The 21,932-nt window shown below is 35.2% G+C and overlaps 1 protein-coding gene across 3 annotated transcripts in view; it reads right to left on the bottom strand.

The window, feature by feature from the left end:
- Nucleotides 1-14,880, bottom strand: part of LOC138708101 (tubulin polyglutamylase TTLL13-like) — a 54,751-nt gene extending 39,871 nt beyond the window's left edge. The window contains exons 1-7 of one of the 3 annotated variants that reach the window (XM_069838291.1): nucleotides 14,667-14,880; nucleotides 12,908-13,239; nucleotides 8,183-8,306; nucleotides 5,186-5,342; nucleotides 3,839-3,969; nucleotides 1,059-1,215; nucleotides 865-965 (exon numbers count right to left, since the gene is read on the bottom strand). In XM_069838291.1, the coding sequence (XP_069694392.1) occupies nucleotides 865-965; nucleotides 1,059-1,215; nucleotides 3,839-3,969; nucleotides 5,186-5,342; nucleotides 8,183-8,306; nucleotides 12,908-13,211 (974 nt within the window). In that variant the 5' untranslated portion in view covers nucleotides 13,212-13,239; nucleotides 14,667-14,880. The remainder of the gene's footprint in view (nucleotides 1-864; nucleotides 966-1,058; nucleotides 1,216-3,838; nucleotides 3,970-5,185; nucleotides 5,343-8,182; nucleotides 8,307-12,907; nucleotides 13,240-14,666) is intronic. The other 2 variants (XM_069838303.1, XM_069838297.1) reach the window with 2 other exon arrangements.
- Nucleotides 14,881-21,932: the final 7,052 nt, after the last annotated feature.

Here is a 21,932-nt window from a genome sequence, read left to right as displayed (position 1 = left end):
AACCACTACTACAGTGTCAAGTACCCAGTACTATTGGGACATTAAAGAAAAAAATACAAACTCCAGAGCATATAGACCTATCTTAAGCCAGATTTATAGAACTTGCCTATATAACTTATTATAAAATAATATCACCAAATTGACATTAACACCGAAATAGTTAAATTTTTAAATGGCTTTTCCTTCAAAACAAAACCCCTTTTACAGGACTCTACATATTAAGGGCCGTATTCATAGATATTTTTAGTGCGGTTTTCGATGGATTATCAGCGTTTTTCGTATTCATAAACCGTGTTAGCGATAGGATATGATTTGAATTCTGTACTAGTAACCAGTGGATAGCCGGGGCTAGCCTAGTACACTCGTAGTGCGTGCTGCGAAATGTCTATGAATACCACCCTATGTTTCTAAAACATGGATTATGTGGATCGATTTAAGTAACACTCCAGAAAGTTAAATTAAATTTAAGCAAAGTATGTTAAACAAAGCAAGACAGAGAAAGAAAAAATAAACAATATTCTTTGAGAAACTCTTAATGATGAAAGCCTATAACAAAATTTAAGCACAAATGGAATGTTATAAATTGAAATGTAAGATACAAATGGAATGGTTTGGTTATAGGAAACAAAAGCAGAAAGAAAAAGACTACTGGTAACAGTGTTGAATATTATGTTAGCATGTCATGAATCAAATACATGCATTGGATAACAGGAAGATCAGGGAAAAAGAGGAAATATGAAGTGCAAAAGCATGGGAAAATAACTGATCCTCTAATCCGACAACATGCTCAGTGGAGATGAATGAAGACAAAGAAACGTAGTAGTTATACTTTGTAGAAATATAAAAATTAAAACAGACCTTTACCTAGCAAGTCCATCATTGTAGACGTAGACTCTCAAGGGATCACATGATGTTATCAGGACATAGATCCTCAAGTCGAATTTGAAACCATCAACAAGAAATGGCTGCAAAATAAGATTACACTTAATGAAAGTTGAACCTAAATTCAATAACAGCAAACAACATTAGTCAATATGATTAAGCAATCTGTAACTTACCCTTGAGATGTACACCTGGCAGACCATTTTATCATGGGGTTTAATATCTTTGATGTTTTTCGTAACAAAAATGCCCCTTCCTTGACAACCAGTTTCTGGTTTACAGATAAATGTGCGGTTTCTCTTGGTACGTGCATAAGCTACCAACTCTCCATAACTGGAAAAAAAAAAGAAGATATATATGAGCTATTCCATCTTAAATCGAACGAAATATAGAGAAACTTGACCTTACAATTTCTAAATACAATGAAACTTTTTTTGTACGTAGATAACTGTGATACAATGCTTTGTGCAAAGTTTGAGGCATCAGAACTTCATAATGTTTAAATTAAAAATATTTAAATTTATCATATTTTCATAAAATTAGCAACTTTAAACTATTGTAGCTCCGAAACCCTTTCACCCAATGATCAAAATCATGGTTTATTTTGATGCTGAAAAATTAAAGTTTATATTGACATATAAACAGATTTTCTTACTTTTTATGGAAATGGAGAAATTTAGATTTTTTCTCATTAAGATGCCTTTGCCTAGGAAAAAATATTTTAAAAATATATAGTTAGATTCCGCATTGAAAGTACAAATAAACACATATTTTTTACCGATGGTATGTTGATAAGAAAGTATTGAAAATATCAAATAAAGAAAATAAATAGTACGCGCGTGAACTAACCAGCTTACTGTGAGATGGGAGCTAGCCGATATAAGCAAGGCCAGGAGACAAACACATGATATGTCGTCTAGCAGCACATGGCTGTGCTAGCTTTATCCAATAATCACAGGTTTTCATAAACACAGGAGTAAAATGACGCCCAATGCTCACTTATCTTCAGCTCTCGGCCAGTGCGTGCGGTACTGCGCCGTTCAAGTCCAGGCGTGTGAAAATAATTTATTTAATACCCTCGAAACTTACTGCCGAGCCACTAAGCAAACAATGTCTAATCCCTCTTAATAATGCAAGGTTTTTTCTCAATATTTTTTTACATTTTTACAAATGGCCGAAAAGTCTAAAAGCAAGTAAAATCAGATTATCTGATTACTTGTTAAGATAACCTACCAAATGTCAGCTTCAAAATAAGCTCTCGTTCAATGTTCTGCAGTAAATGGTTCCAGAGTTCTGAGCGCTGAAAGAGGCTTGTTTTTATAAAATACGCTAAATTTATCGCTCAATAATACGGACACCGTTTGACTTTCGATAGTATATTTTTGAAAATGCACTCCCCTGAGCACCTTGTATAAGTAGGGAAAAAAAAAAAAAAAAAAAAAAAAAAGCGAGGTTTTTTACTGATCGATTTCATATGGAATAGCCCGTATATTATCTACAGTTGTGTGACAAGAAATGCGCATTTTACTAAGAATAGGGTTAACAGAAATATCTAATGTTTCTCTGCATATCCACAAAACCATTATTCTGATCGACACAATTGTGCTCATTTTCCATATGTCTAAAAATGTCCAGTATCTCCGAAACTGTTAAATATCTTCATATCAAAGTAATGACCTTATACCTGGTTCGTTATGAAACCAAAGAGTTGGCAGACTGGATCTGACATATTCAGGGCAGTCATCATTTGATTTAATAAACGATCAGAACAACATAGATGCTGAACATATGCTGGAGAGGAGATCTACCACAAAGGACATTCTTAAGGGGAGAGGATGGTATTTTTTTTAACTTTTTTCCTATTTGGTGTAAAATATTAATTATTTGTATGTAGAGAGCTCATAGCTGTGGCAACTCAACCAAATAAAAATATTTTGAAAAAAAAAAAAAATTATTTGGGGGCCCATTTGAAAAAAAATATACCCAATGCAGGATTGTACTAAAACCGATATATCTAAACCGTTTTAAAGGTAGATTCAAACAGTTTTTTGCAATGTATTTGCAAAAGCATGTTCTACAAACTGTCTGTAACAGAATTTTGATATTAGTCCCTACGTTTGTAAAATAAACAATTAAAATTTAATAACAATTTTCTGATTTCCTTTCTTGCAAACAAACGGACGTATTTTTAAAATGAAATCAATTGATAAAATTCTGTTACAGAGAAAAGTTTCCTAATAGTCTAAAGAATATGTGTCCTAAATTTCAAGCATGTATCTTTAATAGTTCAGAAATTATATCCATTTTTGTCTGGCAATGTAGCAAAAAAAAAAAATGAAGTTACTGGAAACCGATAAAAGCGGGCGTGTGATTTAGACATCCATAGCGCAGGAAGTTTAAAAATGACGTCTCAACATCCGATAAAGGCACAAATACCCACAAAATGTTATTCTATGCATTCCACACATATCACAGAGTATTTTAAAGAATTTATTTTTTAATTAACTCATTTTTCACCAAAAAATACCATCCTCTCCCCTTAACATAGAAAAATCTGTCTATTGAAATGGTGACTTTTCATGGAGAAGTCGGCCTGGGTAGCGCAGTCGGTAGAGTGCTGGTCTTCTGTGCCCAAGATTGCGGATTTGATCCCAGTGCAGGTCGATGGTATTTAAGTGTGCTAAATGCGACAGGCTCATGTCAATAGATTTACTGGCATGTCAAGTGTAAAAGAACTCCTGCGGGACAAAATTCCAGCACACCGACTCCACAAGCAAGCTCATAGATGTAACTAGTGCTGAGAGGAGTACATCATTTAGTTTGTCAGAGACTATCCAGGGTGCATAATTCTATATTTGTGACTATTGAAATTACTTATTTAGAAAACTATGTACATATTATATACTTGTGCTCTTAATATGTCTGTGCTGTTACAATACATGCAATGCACACTTACTCAGCTGGAAGACACCATGTTTTAGGGAAGAAATTATAGTCTTTGGGAAATAATTTAAGCATGCGGTTAAGATTTCGAGCCAGTAGATCCTTTCGACAAATCTCCAACATTCCTGGGAAGTGATTTATTTTCTGGAGAAAACAAGGACAGTAATTGTTAATTCACAATTCGATAAGAATAAGCTAGGAATAAGTACCAGGAAGATTTTAAAACTTTATTACAGCCAAAACTACACACTTTTTCTCTTCATTTTCTTCATATTTTCATACTTGTCTGACAACTGGTGACAAATAACATATTTAAATGGAGTGTGGATATGCTTCTACTGTAGTAGAAGCCCTGAAGCTTATCCACTTACTTACTTACTTACAAATGGCTTTTAAGGAACCCGAAGGTTCATTGCCGCCCTCACATAAGCCCACCATCGATCTCTATCCTGTGCAAGATTAATCCAGTCTCTATCATTGAAGTACAACGTAGGACCAATCAGATGCCAGAAGGAGAACCTACGACCTATCACCGCAAGTACTCCCCCCATCGAGACTACTATATATATATATATATATATATATATATATATATATATACAAGCTCGCAGACTATTTCCTTATCCAACAACTGCTCTGAAGATGACCACAACACAGCGGTCGAAACGTCAACCACTAACACCAAGACAACGCGGTAGAAGCCCTGAAGCTTATCCACACTCCATGCATACCAGCCGCGGAAGCCTACGCGAACACTTAATATATTTAAATGTTTTTCTAAATTAACTGAGAACGTTTGGGCACCACACGAAGCCCAGATTCATGACAATATTATATTTTTAAGTATCATAATAAAGCTTATCTCAGGAGCTTTAAAAAGAGCCCAGATACAACTTTCTAGATGACTAGATCATTAGCCACCGGTGTAGCTCATTTTCCTACTGGTCCGAAGTTGCGTTCAGGCGCAGGTTCGATTCTCATTTGGACTGATTACCTGGTTGGGTTTTTCCCGAGGTTTTCCCTACCATAAGGCAAATGTTAGGTAATCTATGGCGAATCCTCGGTCTCATCTCGCTATCACCAATTCCATCGATGCTAAATAACCTCATAGTTGATACAGAAACGTTAAATAACCAAGTAAAAAAAAAAAAGAAAGGTCATTAGTTATTACAAAATCTGCAAAGGCATGCATCTGCACTTTTATTAGATTTCCTGATTTTGTGAAGTCAGTTATTCGAAAAATAATAAAAAGTCAATCATTAAAATATATTACGCAGTAATCCCACGCATCTGTCTTAATTTATACCAAATCTGATTAAAACATAAAATGGTACTTACTTACTTAAGGCGTGGTAGTTACCTGGAATCTTTTCATTTCTTTGACTCGTTCAACTGATACAGACAGATCTGTCCAATAGAGGTTCCAAGAGTCTTCTTCCCCGACATCTCTCATTCCTAACCTTAGAGCAATTTGACGAACAACTTCATATTTGCAATTTGTGGTGCAAATTGTGACCCTATGTAGAGCAAGTACAGGAAGAAGAATATAAATGAAAACCATCTAATTGGGAATTACAAACAATTGCTGCAATAAAATTGTGACCGACAGAATTAATAAATAGTACATTATGCAACGAGCCTATAATGATAGTAATTAAGACGCGAGGACGTTTATGAAACGAGCGCGAGTTTCATAATTTTCATACGAGCATCTTAATTACCATTATAGGCAAGTTTCATACGACTTTTTATGCTCGACCATATTTCTAATTTGAAATTTGAAAGTATTCATGTTATGGTTATGTGACTGGGGAGCGAACTGACCTTGTGCAATCTCGTAAATTGTGAGATGTGCGCAGACGCGAAAGTATTGATTTTTTCCGGGCAACGAATGTCGACGACCTTGATATAATATAGTAAGATAAACATTAAACTTGATATAACCTTGAAATTGAATTCGACATTGAAAAACGAGATGACAAATTTAATTTATTTGAATATTATTTACAATTAACGCTAATTATTATAGTAACAGAACATAACCTTCTGCGACAGTATTGGATTTCCAGCCTGCGTGACGTTTTGCTAGTTGTCTTTCGATTGCATATCCGAGAATAATCGAAAACCTGAACTTTAATGAATAGGTGTACTTTAATGACATGCATTAAAGGACTGCTACCAATTGTATAATTACTACATTTCGGCATGGTCGAGCATAAAAAAATAAAAAAAACACCACACACACACATGCATACATGAAGAGATCATATGAAATTCTATAAAGTTATGGCAGTACTTCTATTATTCTTTGTCTCTGAATTTTGAGTACTAACAAAAGAAAGGACAAGAAAACATGAAAATAATACGAATAAAATTAATGATGATAAAATTACGACGGAGAAATAATGGGAATACACATAGCTCTGCAGCAATTAATGAATCTCCCAATTAACAAGTACAATAAAGCAGTAATCCTCTCAGATTCCAAAGCTACAATTCAAGCAATATGCTCAAACACCACAAAAAAAATCAGAGAAAATAAAGGATTGCTACAACATGTTAGTTCAATTTCCATACAGTGGGTCCAGGCACACTGTGGGATCGAGGGCAACGAACTGGCAGATACATTTGCCAAGAAAGGCACAACAATACAGCAAAAGAAAACGACAAATCTGCCAATGACTTCAGTAAAGTGCCTGATCAATTCTAAATTCTCACACCTTCATATTGAGGAAACAAAAAAACATGCCGAAAACAAAAAATGAAACACCCTAATCTTGAACCCAGAAGTAATTCTACAAGCACCATGGAAAACTGCAGTTGCAGCCTTCAGGACACGATTGCTTGGCAAGCCTCTTACATAAACTACAAATTGTAAATTCACCATTGTGTCCCCTGTGCAACTGTCAAGAGGAGATGAAGACATGCAATGCACTATCTGCAGAAGACACTGTAGCCCAGAAGTATTGGAGAGCACGAATGCTCATGGCTTCATTGCTAAATGCAAGGCATTGAAACAAAAGCAACAAAATTATGCTTTTATGGACAGGGAAAGAAGTAGATATATGTAGAGCTAAATAAACAGGCAAAATAACGAAATAAGAAAGAAAAAGGAAAGATTATGAAAGAATGAATGGAAATAAAATTTAAAATTAAATATTCAATTATAGATCTGATAGGTTAGAGAAAATCTAGCTTAAACAATAATTATAACTGCCAAAATTCATGAGAAAGAAACAGTCTTAAAAGACCAAACCTGAATGTTGGTTAAGGTGGCAGTGGCGGTTGGGATGGTAGCAGTTGTGAATTAATACCATTTTCATTAACATCACATGGCCTTGAGCAACTAAAAATGAATAATAATAGAAGTATAACAATACATGATTGTAACCTACCTACTTGCTCATGTAACGCTTTGAGTATATCCTCACAAGTTAAATATTTAGGCATTATTATTGACCAACATTTAAAATGGGACAAGCATATCTCCTTTCTGTGTAACAGATTGCGTAAAACAATCCACAAATTTTCCATTCTACGCTCTTATTTACCTGTTTATGTTCTGCGTACTGTGCACTTAGCTCTGTTTCAATCAATAATTCAGTATGGTATTTTAGGTTGGGGAGGAATGGCAAAATCGACTCTCCATTCTTTAAATTTGCTCCAAAAAAGAATTATCAAAATTTGTCTATATAAACCTTTTGATTACCCAACAAAATTAATTTTTCAGGAATTTGGTGTATCAAATCTAGAACAAATTTATAAACAAACATTGCTGATTTACTTCCATAAAAACCACAATAAATTTAAATTTGATCCTCACGAATACCATACGAGACAAAACTACAGTTTCTTTCTAAATATTCCCAAATGCCACACAACTGCTGGATTAAAACACAGCAGAAATTTTGGACCCAAAATATATAATACATTAATTAGAGCTTACCCTGAGCTAAGTACACTTAACACACATAGATTTAAGAAACAAATCAGATTAATTATTTAATTTCTTAAGCTAATTGAGTTAAAAATTGATACTCTAATATTCATGTACTTTTGTATTTTCTATTTGTATATACACCTATTATTACATGCTGTATTGTTTTACCATTTATTAATGTTATTGTGCTCAATGAACTCTCTTAATTTTGTGATATATTTTGTATAACTAATCTGAACTGCGCCCGAGCACGAGCTTCTGCTCTTTCGGGCTGCAATGCCTAATGTAGCTCAAGTGTAAAGTATTAAATAAATGAAAATGAAAAAAATGAGTAGTGGTAATGGTAACATTCGATTTAACATGTGAAAGCTTTCCAGTATCAGATTCAGAACAATGTTTCCAAAAACTAACACTTACCGACGTTTTTTCCTCTTTTTCTTCCTTTTAGCTTTGCGACCATCATCACCTGGAGAAAACTTTTTCTCAGGTTCTTTAACTATTGTTTTAGGCACTGGTGGTTTATGAGGCACGTGTGAAGGTCCTGAGGAGTTAAAAATATGTTATACTTTACTCAATACATAGACATGATAAATTAAACCATGAAAAAGGTGTGGCTACAGGTTAGGTTTATTCTAGATTGCTGTGAATATGCTAGCAAGCAGTCTGTTTTAAGTAATTAGTTTCCAATGACAGAATTTTCACAGTTTCCTTCAGTGAACTGTAGAACAAAGAATTTTTATATGTGATAATTTCATGAAGATGCCAAAAACAATTTCATCCAAAATGTATGAATGTTGAAATACGGTACACATAGGTATGCTAGGATGACCAGACGTCCCATTTTTAACAGGATTGTCCCTTTTTTTTCAGCCTCTTGTCCCCTGTCCTGAGAAAAGTATGCTTGGGATGCCAAATGTTCCATGTTTTAAAAATGCAGTCCCGTTTTCCCTAATCAATCAATCTTCTTAATTTATCCAGCTGTTTTCTGACAACATAAAGTCCACTGTAGTCTATTGAGTTGTTGTTTTTCACGAGAAATGAGGGATATTTTGATAGGTGTTCATTATAGATGCCTGTTGCTAGTAGCCAGAGTTGGGGTGTAGTCAATATATACTGCAGGGCTGTGTCTTCTGCAACTGGTACTGATGATTTTAATTTACTTCTTTTGTGGTTTATGGATGGACAGTATAGAAGAATATGTTCCAGATCTTTATTGTTAAAATATTTCTTTTTCTTTTATTTTATTACCAAAGACAAATACATTAGTTTTACAAACATAATTCATATTTTAAGTTTTGCGTTAGGAATACCTGGCATCAATGCATCATCATAAAGAGTGTTTTCATTGATGAATTCAATTTGGTGTGACGAAAGGAATCGGTTTTCAGTTAAAACCATAAAGGCCATGTAAATCACAAAATGTCATTTCAAAACTGTGTCTTGCATGAACTTGCATAGTTTTCTAAAAGAAAAGCCAACACTTCTAGAGCAAATTCACTCATCAAAGAAATATCATGTAGCTAGATAGTACAGTTGATTTTCATGGAGTATGTTAAAATAGTTAAAAGGTAATATGAGGCAAAAAATTTCGTTATCAAACAAGTTCAGAATACAGTGATATGGATATGACGTAAGGTTTAATTAACCTGAAGTATTTTTAAACAAATAAGTTAACCTAATTAATCAATTGATATTAGAGGAGAAAAATTCACTCCGGCACCGGGAATTTAATCCGAGTTCTTGGTTCTACATACAAAGTGCTCTAACCACTGAGGTACACTGAAATTCAATCCGAAGCACAGGATTTAATGCCACTTCTTTAGTGTTTTTCCCTTTGTGGCCTTACTCCATGTTCGACAAATATGTTGACATGTTATATTAAGTCAACTGCCATTATACAAGAAGCGCACTCAAATGAGTGACTTAGTGGCTGGGATTCCACAGTATATGCACAAAATCCATTACGTGCATTTAAACAGATTTTTTTCAAGAGAAAAAAAAACATTACCACTTTTAAGTCCCCTAGTTTCAAAGCTACATTCGGTATAATTTCATCATTTTTCATGTAATCATTGAAATTATACCAAATAAGTACTTTAGTACGATTCTTGTCATCTCTCAGTGCAGTCCCTACCCAGAGATCCGATTGAGGGACTATTTTACCTCCGGAGAATTTTACACTGAGGGACTCCATGAATCATAAGCAGTGAAAAATATAGTGGGACTGCGTTGGTGTTAATGCAGCTTGTGTGGGTACCTCTTTGTTACTTGTTGGCTTATACAACAAATTTAAGCCCCCTCACCACGACAAGGTGAGTACCCACGAAATATAAATTAAATATGTACCAAACCTATATGCACATAGAATTATTCCAGTTCAGAAACAACTAAGTAAACTAAAAGAACTCCAAATGGAAATAACATTTCAATGGATACCTAGTCATTGTGGTATACCTGGAAACGAGAAAGTCGATAATAATGCAAAACAGGCAACACATTTGCAACCAAGACCTCTTCAAGTGATTCTCTATCCAGTGCTTTTGCTTCAGTAAAGTCTCATTTTACAAACCTATGGATCAACAATTGGCTCTCTTCTGACAAAGGCAAAATTTTACAGTCTGTACAAAAGAAACCAAATGACCTGGAAATGTACAAAAACTTGCCCAGACATGTTCAAACATTTTTAACAAGAGCCAGAACAGGTCACATTGTCACTCAATTGTACCTACACCGATTTCACATTTCTGATAATCCTACTTGTCTGTGGTGTAATAATCATGATGAAGATCTGAAACACATTCTTCTATACTGTCCATCCATAAGCCACAAAAGAAGTAAATTAAACTCATCAATACCGGTTGCAGAAGACACAGCCCTGCAGTATATATTGACTACACCCCACCTCTGGCTACTAGCAACAGGCATCTATAATGAACACTGATCAAAATACCCCTCATTTCTCGTAAAAAACAACAACTGAATAGACTACAGTGGACTATAGTGGACTATATGTTGTCAGCAAACAGCTGGATACAATAAGAAGATTGATTGATTGAAATTATACCAAAAATAGCTTTGAAAATAAAGGGAATTAAAAGAGATAATGGTTTTTTTCTTTCTTACGAAAAATCAATTTAAATGCATATAGCAGATTTTGGAGATGGAGCAATGATATCAGATAATAGACAACATTGAGACAGGGATTGTATGCGGAAACCAAGAGGAAGACAGAAAATAAGGAAGACTGGAGAATGCTGGACTTGCAATGAAGGATCTGCCCTTGGGCAGAAAACTATGAATGAATATACAAATATATGTTACCAATTTTCATATAGCTATACCTCTCATTCCATAGCGGCAAACTTAGATATACTAAGCAGTGCAACTGCCGCGGTTATATCAGCGTCACCGGTGTGCCGGAATTTTGTCCCACAGAAGTTCTTTTACATGCCAGTAAATCTACTGACATGAGTCTGCACATTTAAATGCCACCAACCTAGCCAGGGATCGAACCCGCAACCTTGGGCATAGAAGGCCACTCAAACTAGTAGCATGAGGTCAATAAAAAAATTACCCAGCATGATATCTGATAACTTGTATTTGAAATTTTTAGTTGGTTCATTACCTTTCAGTTATAAGCCCTTTTCTCTGCGATAGTTTTGTAAAAATATAGGCTATATATTTCTTTCCTTCCTTTCCCCTTTTTGTTGTCTTTATCAGCCGATGAATTTATTGTCATAGCCTTTTTATTGTGAATTTTATTTAATATTCGTATTTCTTTTCTTTTTTATTATTATTTTATTACATTCCATTTTGTTATATTCTACTTTACGTTTTCATATTAACCATTTGTACTAAATGAGTTGCTTTTACTATATTCGAATGTATTTTACTTTCTTTTTTCTATTAGCCTATTGTATTATTTTCATGTTGTTTAGTGTCGATTTTATTATGCTATTATTATTATTATTATTATATATATATATATATATATATATATATATATATATGTTTGTTTATCCAATGCCACCACGTTGTCTTTTCGACATTTCTGGTCTTCTCTCCTGGCCATGGCTTAGTTGTAACCCACTTCTGAGGTTGGGGCGCCTGGAAGGCGGAGTTACATTACCCCGATGATGTGATAGCATGATTATGATAATGTGGTGCCAGGAGAGGTCTTAATCTAAACTTAAACTAAATTCCAGACCATGGACGAACACAGGAATAATCCCTTTTTAAGGAAAAATTCCTGTGCTCTAACCGGGAATCGAACCCGGGACCTCATGAACTATAGCCAGAAGCTCTGACCACTAGGCCATGAGGTGGTCCGTTACTGTCCTGTTGGCTACAATTTGTAATGAAACTCGAACTTCGACTGCTTGTCATCGGGAAATCACAAAATCCAGTTGTTTTAAGGAAGTCAAAACAAAATCTACAGATTACACGTCCAGCAATGTCTATATGACTTGTAATTTAATGAAAAAATGGCTTAAGGAACTAGATGCAAGCATGAAGGAAAAGATCCTTCCCTTTATGGACCATTGTGCACCTTTCTCTACAAAATATTATAGTATATTTTTCCAGCCAACTGCATTAGGAAACTGCAACTGCTTGATTTGGACATTACTGCAAACTTTAAAGGCCTCTACAAGAAAATGATAGTATAACCACAGTCTAGTATATACAGTCACGAAGCTTGAGTTGTGAGGGTGCTAGGAACAATAGACTGTGCCGACACTATTTCGCATTGTCTGTAATGAGGCGATATTAGCAATTCTAGTGGTTAGCATCTATCTATGGATCCATATTCACTACATATTGAGCTTCGTGACTGTATATATTAGACTGTGGTATAACATGCAATTGCAGAAACTGATGCAGGAAAGGAGAATCTGATAATCTATATTCTTGCATCACTGCCAGACATGCATTAAAGCTTGTGGATATATATATATATATATATATATATATATATATACTGTAATATGTTAGTATTCTGTTCTTTAACTTTTTGTTAAGTTTTAACTGCTTGTATACTTTGTGAACTGATAGGGTGTAAGAGAAGGCCCTATGGCCTTAACTTTGCCAGTAAAAATAAAGAATTAATAATAATAATAATAATAATAATAATAATAATAATACCTTCATATTGGTTTGTAATCAGAGCATTGTTTTGGTGAACTTTCTTCTCTTCTCCAGAATCCTGCAGAACATCCTCTCCTAACCAAAATTCTCGACTAGATGAAAATTTGCTGTCATATATATCAATCAATGTAAGAGTTTCGTCAACCGTTTTTCCGTCTGGGGTTGTTACATACTCCACAGGGCTATGTTCTCCTCCTGCTTCAGTTTCACTACCATTACTGCTGTTGTGGCCATTCACCAATTCCATTATCTTGCTTGGCCTTACCATCGAAACCAGCTTTCTTTCTCTTCCACTGTTCATGGCAATTGCTCGTCATGACAATGATTTCCTGAAAAAAAAACCTATACATCAACATATTATCATGTTATATGAAGCTGAAACAGTAGACACACTTAAACCCTATGATGAAAATGACGATGATTAGATGGTGGAAGTTCTTCATCATCGACTTCTCCAGATGAGACCGGTTGCCCTGTTCTGTCAACCGATCAGTGAAAGTTCATTCATGAAAAAATCCTAAAAATGCATTTTCATACACTTAAAAAATTGCTAAAATTATGAAGACTTGCAGACAGCAAAATATGGTGATGTTTTTGTTGTTTTCTAATGCCAGGCGTTTGACAATAAAGTCATATGACCTCTTGCACTCCAATATTTTTCGAAAATATTATCATGGTCAGCCAGTGACGCACAGATTTTGAGGTGTTCAATTTTTTTTCGTATACGATACGCATGACTCGGCTACAAACCAAGGATGTAAATACATTTGTACCTTAATGTGGTAGCGCTATAGTAAAGAATTACCCAGGCTGCAATACTGGCCCCTTTTTAATTTGTGCCAGTGTTGCAGAAGTATTTATTTTGTTTTTGCAGTCCATTTAAAATAGTGCCGCTATTGCAGTATTATGTAACGAGGAAATACTCCCACTTCCTACGTGAAAGCTGCTCTGTCCACCCCACATAGAAAATTTATTTAACCATTTTATTACAAGTCAAAATAGTCTACATACAACTTCACTTTTAAAAAATGAACTGGGTGATGCTACCGATGCCATTAAGGCGATCGAAAGAAAGATGCAATTGAAATTGAGGCATGGTTGTTAAAAATTTTTAGATGGAGAAGTGGCTATATGCAATAGAGATGAATTAATAAAAAAAAAACACTGTATTCAGACATTGCTGTGGACAGCAAAAAAAAAAAAAAAAAAAAAAACTTACTGTTGTTTGTTTTATGCATACTGTGGCAAACTTACAGATTAAACGTATAACACATACATTTTTGTAACACTAATACTTTCATTTTTTTTTTTAATTTCGTGGCATACAACCATATAATTCTGAGCCAACGATTATGTTGCCTGTTGCCCACGGTAGTGAAGAATACGTTCTAAAACTTATTCAAAATGACACAATGTAACAACTAAGCACAGTTTCCAGAATATTCTACAGACTTACTGGTACGTAGGTATATACCAAAAACACAAGGGTTTGCGGGCATAATTTCATGTCTTTATATATGCAACGTTCCTATGTAATGTCCATACTATATTTCAACGCTTAAAATACGTAGGCCTATGTAGATCTAGTAATTTTGAAAGTGAGTAGGCTAATTGAAAATATAGACCTAGGGAAAAAATGTTCGCAATTATCCATTAATTATTTTCGTATAATGTAAAATCTTACTTAAAACTAGTGTATTTTAAGCTGGGAATTACATTTATTTATCTAGGTACTAATCACAGTCATTATACTAACCAAAAAACACTCAACACAGTTAATAATTCGACTGCATATCCATTAAGCTCGTTTGATGGAATCATTTAGCTTAATTTTTAAACTTGCGAATTGCACCTTTACGGTTTGTAAACAAACAAATTCATAACGCGCATTGTTTGACGATACGTAACACTACGGAACAAACAGAAGCTTGTTGTTATACACATGGCATTGTACCACGCCCCCAAGACAGTGAGTACCACAATTGAAATATTAGGTATTCCCTTTGGGGGGAATTCAAAATATCCCAATAAAATTATCATACTTACCAGTGGCCACTCGTGATTAGACTCAACGCTCGTTGAACCAATATTTTTTTTCATTTTATTTATTGTATTCCATAGATCTTACATTAGCAATGAAGCTTTAAGATGTGGAACAAGTCAAAATTTTACAAGATTACAATTACAATTTTTTTTTACAATTTTTTGGCGAGATGTAGTGTGATGATACCGAGGATTCGCCAACAGATTACCTGACATTTGCATTATGGTTGGAAAAAATCTCGGAAAAACCCAACCAGGTAATCAGCCCATACAGGGATGAAGTGAGGTGAGGCCGAGGACTCGCCATGGACCATTCGGCATCCGCCCCACGGCTGGAGAAAACCTTGGGAGAAACCAAGTCGTTAGAAATATTGTTTAAAAAAGGGTAAAGCTTAGAATGACAGTAACCTATAAGAAATTGTAACATGCAGGGTAATTCAAAGCAGTGAACTATATTTTATATTCTTCATAAAATAAATAAAATTAATATCCTATTGAATATTAACTACGGTAACCAGGCGAGAGCATGCCTTTCTACAGTGTGAGCATAAATGATTGCCCCAGTTACGAAAATTATTTGTGGACTAACGATTTAACATGGAAAATATTTAGATATACAAGTAGATAGAGAAACTCTCCAAGTTTTTTTAACATACCTTATAGGTGTTCGATGTGTGCTCCCCTTGTGACCCTGCAGACATCAAGCCGGTAGTCCCATACACGATGAAGTGTATCCATGTCGATTGCAGCGATGGCGTTGATGATGCGGTCGCGTAACTCTGGCAGATTTGCCGGTAATGGAGGTACAAAAACAGAGTCTTTAACATATCCCCACAGGTAAAAATCACAGGGTGTTATGTCAGGGGAACGTGGAGGCCAAGACAATAGCTGCATATCGTCTCTGCTCGCACGACCAATCCATCTGTTTGGCAATCTGTTGTTCAGGAATTGCCGGACTTCGTTGTGGAAGTGAGGCAGAGCGCCGTCTTGTTGATAGATTAAATCAACGTTCAACTGTTTCTTGTGGGATGCGTGGCCGACCAGGAGATTTTCCTTTACACAGACATCCTGTGGTCACTAATTGATTGTACCATCGTCTAATGGTCTTGGGGTCTGGTGGATCTTTATGGAATCTTCGAAAATTTCGCTGCACTGTTATGACTGATCTTGTGGAATGAAATTCCAACGCTACAAATGCACGCTCAACATCAGTCGCCATTTCTGTAAACTCAGGTCCTCTACCGGTAAGAAGTGGAATTACGCCGCGCGGATAAATTCAAATAAAACTTTGAGAGATACCTTATTTGGTAATATCAGTACCATTGTTGTATCATTCACGGTTTGTCTATAAAAAATCCCCAAACTAGGGCAATCATTTATGCTCACCGTGTATATAGCAAGTTGATTCTGCGAACCTTGTAGCCCGGAAACGGTGGATAATAATAAGAGCGCCATGTTGGTCTCCCCTGTGTCTGTATTGTCACAAAGTGGTCACAGTCTTTCAAGAGAAAAGGGGATGTTATTTATCCGAGTTCTGGAATTTCCTAATCCTATTGTACTCATGTTTCTCCATAGTTTAGAGTTTAGATAATAATAATAATAATAATAATAATAATAATAATAATAATAATAATAATAATAATAATAATGATAATAATAATAATTTTTTGCCAGAACAAAGATACTTTTTTATATAAAACACTCTAGTACCCCCAGAAAGAGTAAGTTACATACTAGTGCTCAGAGACATTCCACATAATGTTAAGACATTTTATTAAATAACAGAGTAAAAAGTAAAAAGAAGGAAAAAACAGAGATATCACAATAACTGAACTTTAAATTTTCTCTCTAATCTGCAATTCTTTAATTGATTTTTTTTTAATAAGGAGCATTAACAAACTGTATGTTTGGGAATTTAGCTATCATCATGTTATAAAGCCTTGGACCGAAGTTGCTATTGTGATTATATGGTACATTTCTGTTACATTTAGATACTGTCTAGCATGTTGTCTGATCTTTTGGTTTTAGCTATACTTATGTGAATATAAATTAAATATATTTCGGTTTTCATTGATATAAATTTGATTGAAGTCAAATACTTTAAATTCTGAATACAACAGCTCTGAAGGATAATCGAAAGGTTTATTAAGACATATTTTCATTATTTTTTCTGTAGCAGAAACCAGTGTCATGATTTTAAATGTCATGAAAATGTCTGAGTTTCGCATTTCTTATAGCTTGAGTAGTTTTTTATGTAAGTGCTTATAATAGTCATATAATGTATCTATCTTATTCTGTATGTATACATTTTATGAGCATTATTTCTCTCTGTCATCATGAAACGTACCGGTATCTCACAAGTCATCCAGGGTCCCTTTTTGAAATGTTTTGATTTCTGAGGTGCGTGCATTTCATACAGTTAGTAATGCATTCATTCAGTGTCTCAACTGACGTTCAAAGATATTATGTTACCTACAATTTTCTGATCATGGAGAAAGTTACACAACGCAGAACTGCAGCGTATTGTATTTTTCACCTAACATTGACATACCATGATTCATCACCACCTCAATCAATAATATCATACACATTAATCAAAATATAAAATCAGTTAGCCTACATGAACAGTGTTGCTAACTTGATTCTTAAAAACCCGCTGTGAAACAGTGCAGAAACTGCTAAATTGCTATATTTTTAAAGTAAATGGGATTATTTCCCAATACCCGCTAAATTACCTAGATCAGCAGTACAAATTTCATCAAACTAACGCTGAAAAACGCCAGATTTAGCGGGAAAACCGCTGAATTGGCAACACTGTAACATGAACACAAGCTACACGACAATAGAAACAAGAGCTCAACAATGTAAAAACGGTCGGCTGATATACGCGATATGATCACAGATGTTAAAGAGTGTATAAATAAACTGAAAAAAAAAAAGAAAAAACATTGTATGATGAACTCACGAAAATTATGTACAACACTAAGGCACACTTTCCAGGGTTAAAAATGTTTAAGTGCAGTACAATAGAACATCTTGTTATTCATCATCTTTTACAGTATCCACCTCGCGTCAATGTAATTCCTTGTCACAAAGTATTAGAGGCTGCAAGACAATAAACACCTTTAAAAACAGCTTAAAAGATAACCTTATTAGCATTTCACTCCAATCATACTGATTTAAACTATCACTGACTACATTGTTACTTCTTTCTTTAGACATCATTCTGAGAGTGCTGTATTTTCAAAATTGTCTCATAATAATATCTTTCTATTATCTAATATTATTTGAAATGTATTAACATTCTATGTATTTTAGCTTAATTCTGCTACACAGTTTATTTCAGTGTTTAATTAATAGTTCATAGTATTTTGTTGTTTAATTCGTAAATAACTCTTGTATACGTGTAACTCTCATCTAAATCAAATTGTTGAATTCTTTGTAAGTTCATGCATATGTATATATACTTTTTGCTGGTTGAGTGGAAGAGAAGGCCTTACGGCCTTAACTCTGCCAGCTAAAATAAATTATTATTATTATTATTATTATTATTATTATTATTATTACAATTATTATATAGATACTTGTTATTTTAAGGGATTTGCAACAGTATAACACGAGCTATATTCGTAACTGTTTGATTTCGGCATACAGTATTCTGTCGCCAGAAAGACACCAACTTTTATATCTCAAAAGAGGACAAAACTAGAAATTGCTTTGCCTCTGAGGTACAGGTTTTAATACTTGCAGTAAAATGTTTTCTGAGGAAGAAGTCTTCAGCATCAGAAACTCACATTGTTGCTGTTTAGTCAACTGTCCGAAGACAGAGCTGAACCTCACAAGTGATAGCTACCAAGAAGGCACCACTTATGAGGCAATGAGGTAGGGTGGCCAGTTTCTTTCCCCAAACTAACATTGTAGACTATTAAATGTAATGTTTTAAATTTCGGTTTTGAATTTAATACTTACAATAAAAATGTTTCCTGAGGAACAGGGCTCCAAGAGGACGTTTTCACGAATCGGAAGGTTCTGTTATTTTATGGACAAGGTGCTGTTGATGACAACGAAGGAATTAATGATCAGTGAGATGACACCGAGTATTACCATGCTGTAAGAATATCAGATATAGTATACTAAAGGTACGGTCACACGTCGCTACTTTTGCAGCGCTGCAGTACAAAAAACTGCGCAACTCTCGTACTGCGACGTGTGAACAACGGTGCAACCCGAAAAGTAGCGCTGCCGAACCTGCTGCTCGCTACTTTTCCATACTGCGCGCAGCTTAAAAGTAGCGACGTGTGAACAGGGTTCTCAGGATTGCAGCCGCAGCATTTTTGATATCGGTTTTGTTGAAACTTTTGCTGCGGTTGCAACCAGTGTTACCACCCAAATGTGTCAATGATACTTTTATTGTTTGGATATATTTTAATGTTAAATGTGATGAAAATAAATTATTTGTACTGCAACAGTTATTAAATACACAACACAGTCTGAGCATAATTGGTGACGATATAATTCATTTTTTAAATTTTCCGTAGCGTAGTTCCAAACAGGAGGGTTGCCAACATTGATTACGTGAATATGCTGTTGGTTATCATTTAAGTATATAGGCGTTTTTAAAAGCTTTATAGTAAAAATAATGTCAATTTCTGAATATTAGATACGACAGAAAAGCAAATAATAGATAAGGAAGCTTCGCATGAGTTTCTTAATAATGCGAACATAACCACAAAATGTATATTGAGAAGTCAACACGGAGATGGAAACCTGCAGCATGACTGCGGCTGCAAAAGTAGCGCCTTGTGTGTGAACAGACTCGCAACCTCCAGTTGCAACTTTTGCAGCACTCGGGTTGCGCAGCACGAAAAGTAGCGTGCAGAGCGCTACTTTTGGCTTACGTGTGAACACGACACGCAACTTTTGCAGCTGCAGTATAAAAGTAGCGCTGCAAAAGTAGCGACGTGTGACCGTACCTTAAGATGTCAGATGATAGAGAACATTAAGATACCAGTATGTGGATCGTATATGAGACGAAGTGGAAGGCGAAAAAGAGGAAAGATTAGAGAATGCTGGGTTTGCAGTGTAGTACATGCCCTTGGGAAGAAAACTAGGCTATAAATAAATAAATAAATAAATAAATTAAATTCAAGTTTATTTTCATCATTAAATAATTTCAGGTCAACAAAAGATATTACCAGTCATTGATTTTCACACAAATGGTAGCTTGTGTTCTGAGGAGTTGAACTCTTAGAGGGACAGAGAGGACTTTCTCGAAACAGAGTGTTGCTTAAGCTGAATCGATACATTGCATCAGGTATAGTCGCGACGCTGTTATTCCCGGCGTGACTCCTCCTCTTTGCTTACGTCTTAGGAAGTGAAGGCTCTATAAAGTCTAGCTAGGTAGTATCGTTCGCCACTTTTGTTCTTTCGTTGCCGAGCTACCACACGAGGAATCTATTTGCCACACCGTTAAACATTATCATGTCGTAGCTCCTATGATAATAAATCAAACACACTGTAATTCAGCAAATAATTAAGCGGCAAATAACGTCCTCGTGTGCTTTCTGCGAACGCCAACGAAAGAGCCAAAATGGCGGGCGATTATATTAAGTATTTATCCCGCCTTAGGAAATGAATAACGTCTTCCTCAGCGAATCACAAGACGCACACGTTTAAATGTAGCCGACCTGCAACGCGATTGGCTGCCGGAAATTAGAGCGACGGGACTATTGTTCGACGTATCAATAGATGAAATTGTAAGATTTTCCAGCTTTCAAAATTTGCATGTAAATATAATGAGCTGTTCGATGTTGATTGAAACAAAGAACAAGACCTTTAATTACTAAATATTAAACATGCATATATACAGGGTGTTTCCGGGCTGGTGTTACAAACTTACAGGGATGATGGGGAAGGGCACATGTATCAATTTGAGATAAGGAACCCTGGTCCGGAAATGACAAGAGTCGAAAGTTATAAGCAAAAATAGTTGTGTGGAAATAGAATTGTAATTTCGCAACACGTGCCCTCCTTCCCTTAACCTCTGAAACAGTCGTGAAAGGTGGTATGGGCCGGATGTCTCCTACGTGGGTACTTGCCCCGATACATCTGTTAACTTGTCTACTGTTCCCATTGGCTCATCCGTATTCGAAAATCAAGTCTGCATATTCCGCTCTCGTGTACTTCTCCATTTCACTAGAACTGATCGACTGGACACTGCAACTTGTACACATACACTGTTGTCTACAGATGTGCATATCAGGACCGACCATGTCCGTTACACATTACCCTATCTGCATTGCTTTAGTGTAGTTTCCTGTCCCCATCCCTCAGACAGCGCACTGAATGGAATACTGTAAGTAGACAACGTAAACAACGTCAGATGAATACAGTATGTGTAAGATGTACAGATAAATATGCATAAATAAGGTGTGCAGAGGAATAAAATTATTCCATTTATACATAACTATTTTTGCTTGTAACTTTCGACTCCGTCATTTCCGGTCCTGGTTCCTTATCTCAAATTGATACATGTGCCCTTCCCCATCATCCCTGAAAGTTTGTAACACTAGCCCGGAAACACTCTGTACAGGGTGTTTAAGGAGAATATGTGTTTTAGGAGATGGTAGTGTGGACTACTCCGGGTGAAAGAAATGCATATAAACTTGTGTCCAATTTTAAATGGGTGTGAAGACAAATTCCTACTTATTGGTGACATATTTTATTGGTTATTAAATCAATAATTTGCAACAGTTCAAAATATTGTTAAAAATCCCATCACGAACTTCAATGCAATTCTGAACTCTCTTGACAATGTAAGTGTAGATCTTCGGAGATCGTCTTGGCATTATTTTATGAGGACAGTACTGGTCATAATGACAGCAACCAATTCTTCTCTTGTATTAACTTTTTCTATGTAGACTTCGCATTTCATTAATAGTCAGAGACATTATTCTAAAAAAAAAAAAACTAATAAAGT

This window comes from Periplaneta americana, chromosome 1 (genome assembly GCF_040183065.1).
Source record: "Periplaneta americana isolate PAMFEO1 chromosome 1, P.americana_PAMFEO1_priV1, whole genome shotgun sequence".
Classification (NCBI taxonomy): domain Eukaryota; kingdom Metazoa; phylum Arthropoda; class Insecta; order Blattodea; family Blattidae; genus Periplaneta; species Periplaneta americana.
The sequence above is the reverse complement of the archived record's forward strand: the minus strand, read 5'-3'. Positions and strand labels throughout refer to the sequence as shown.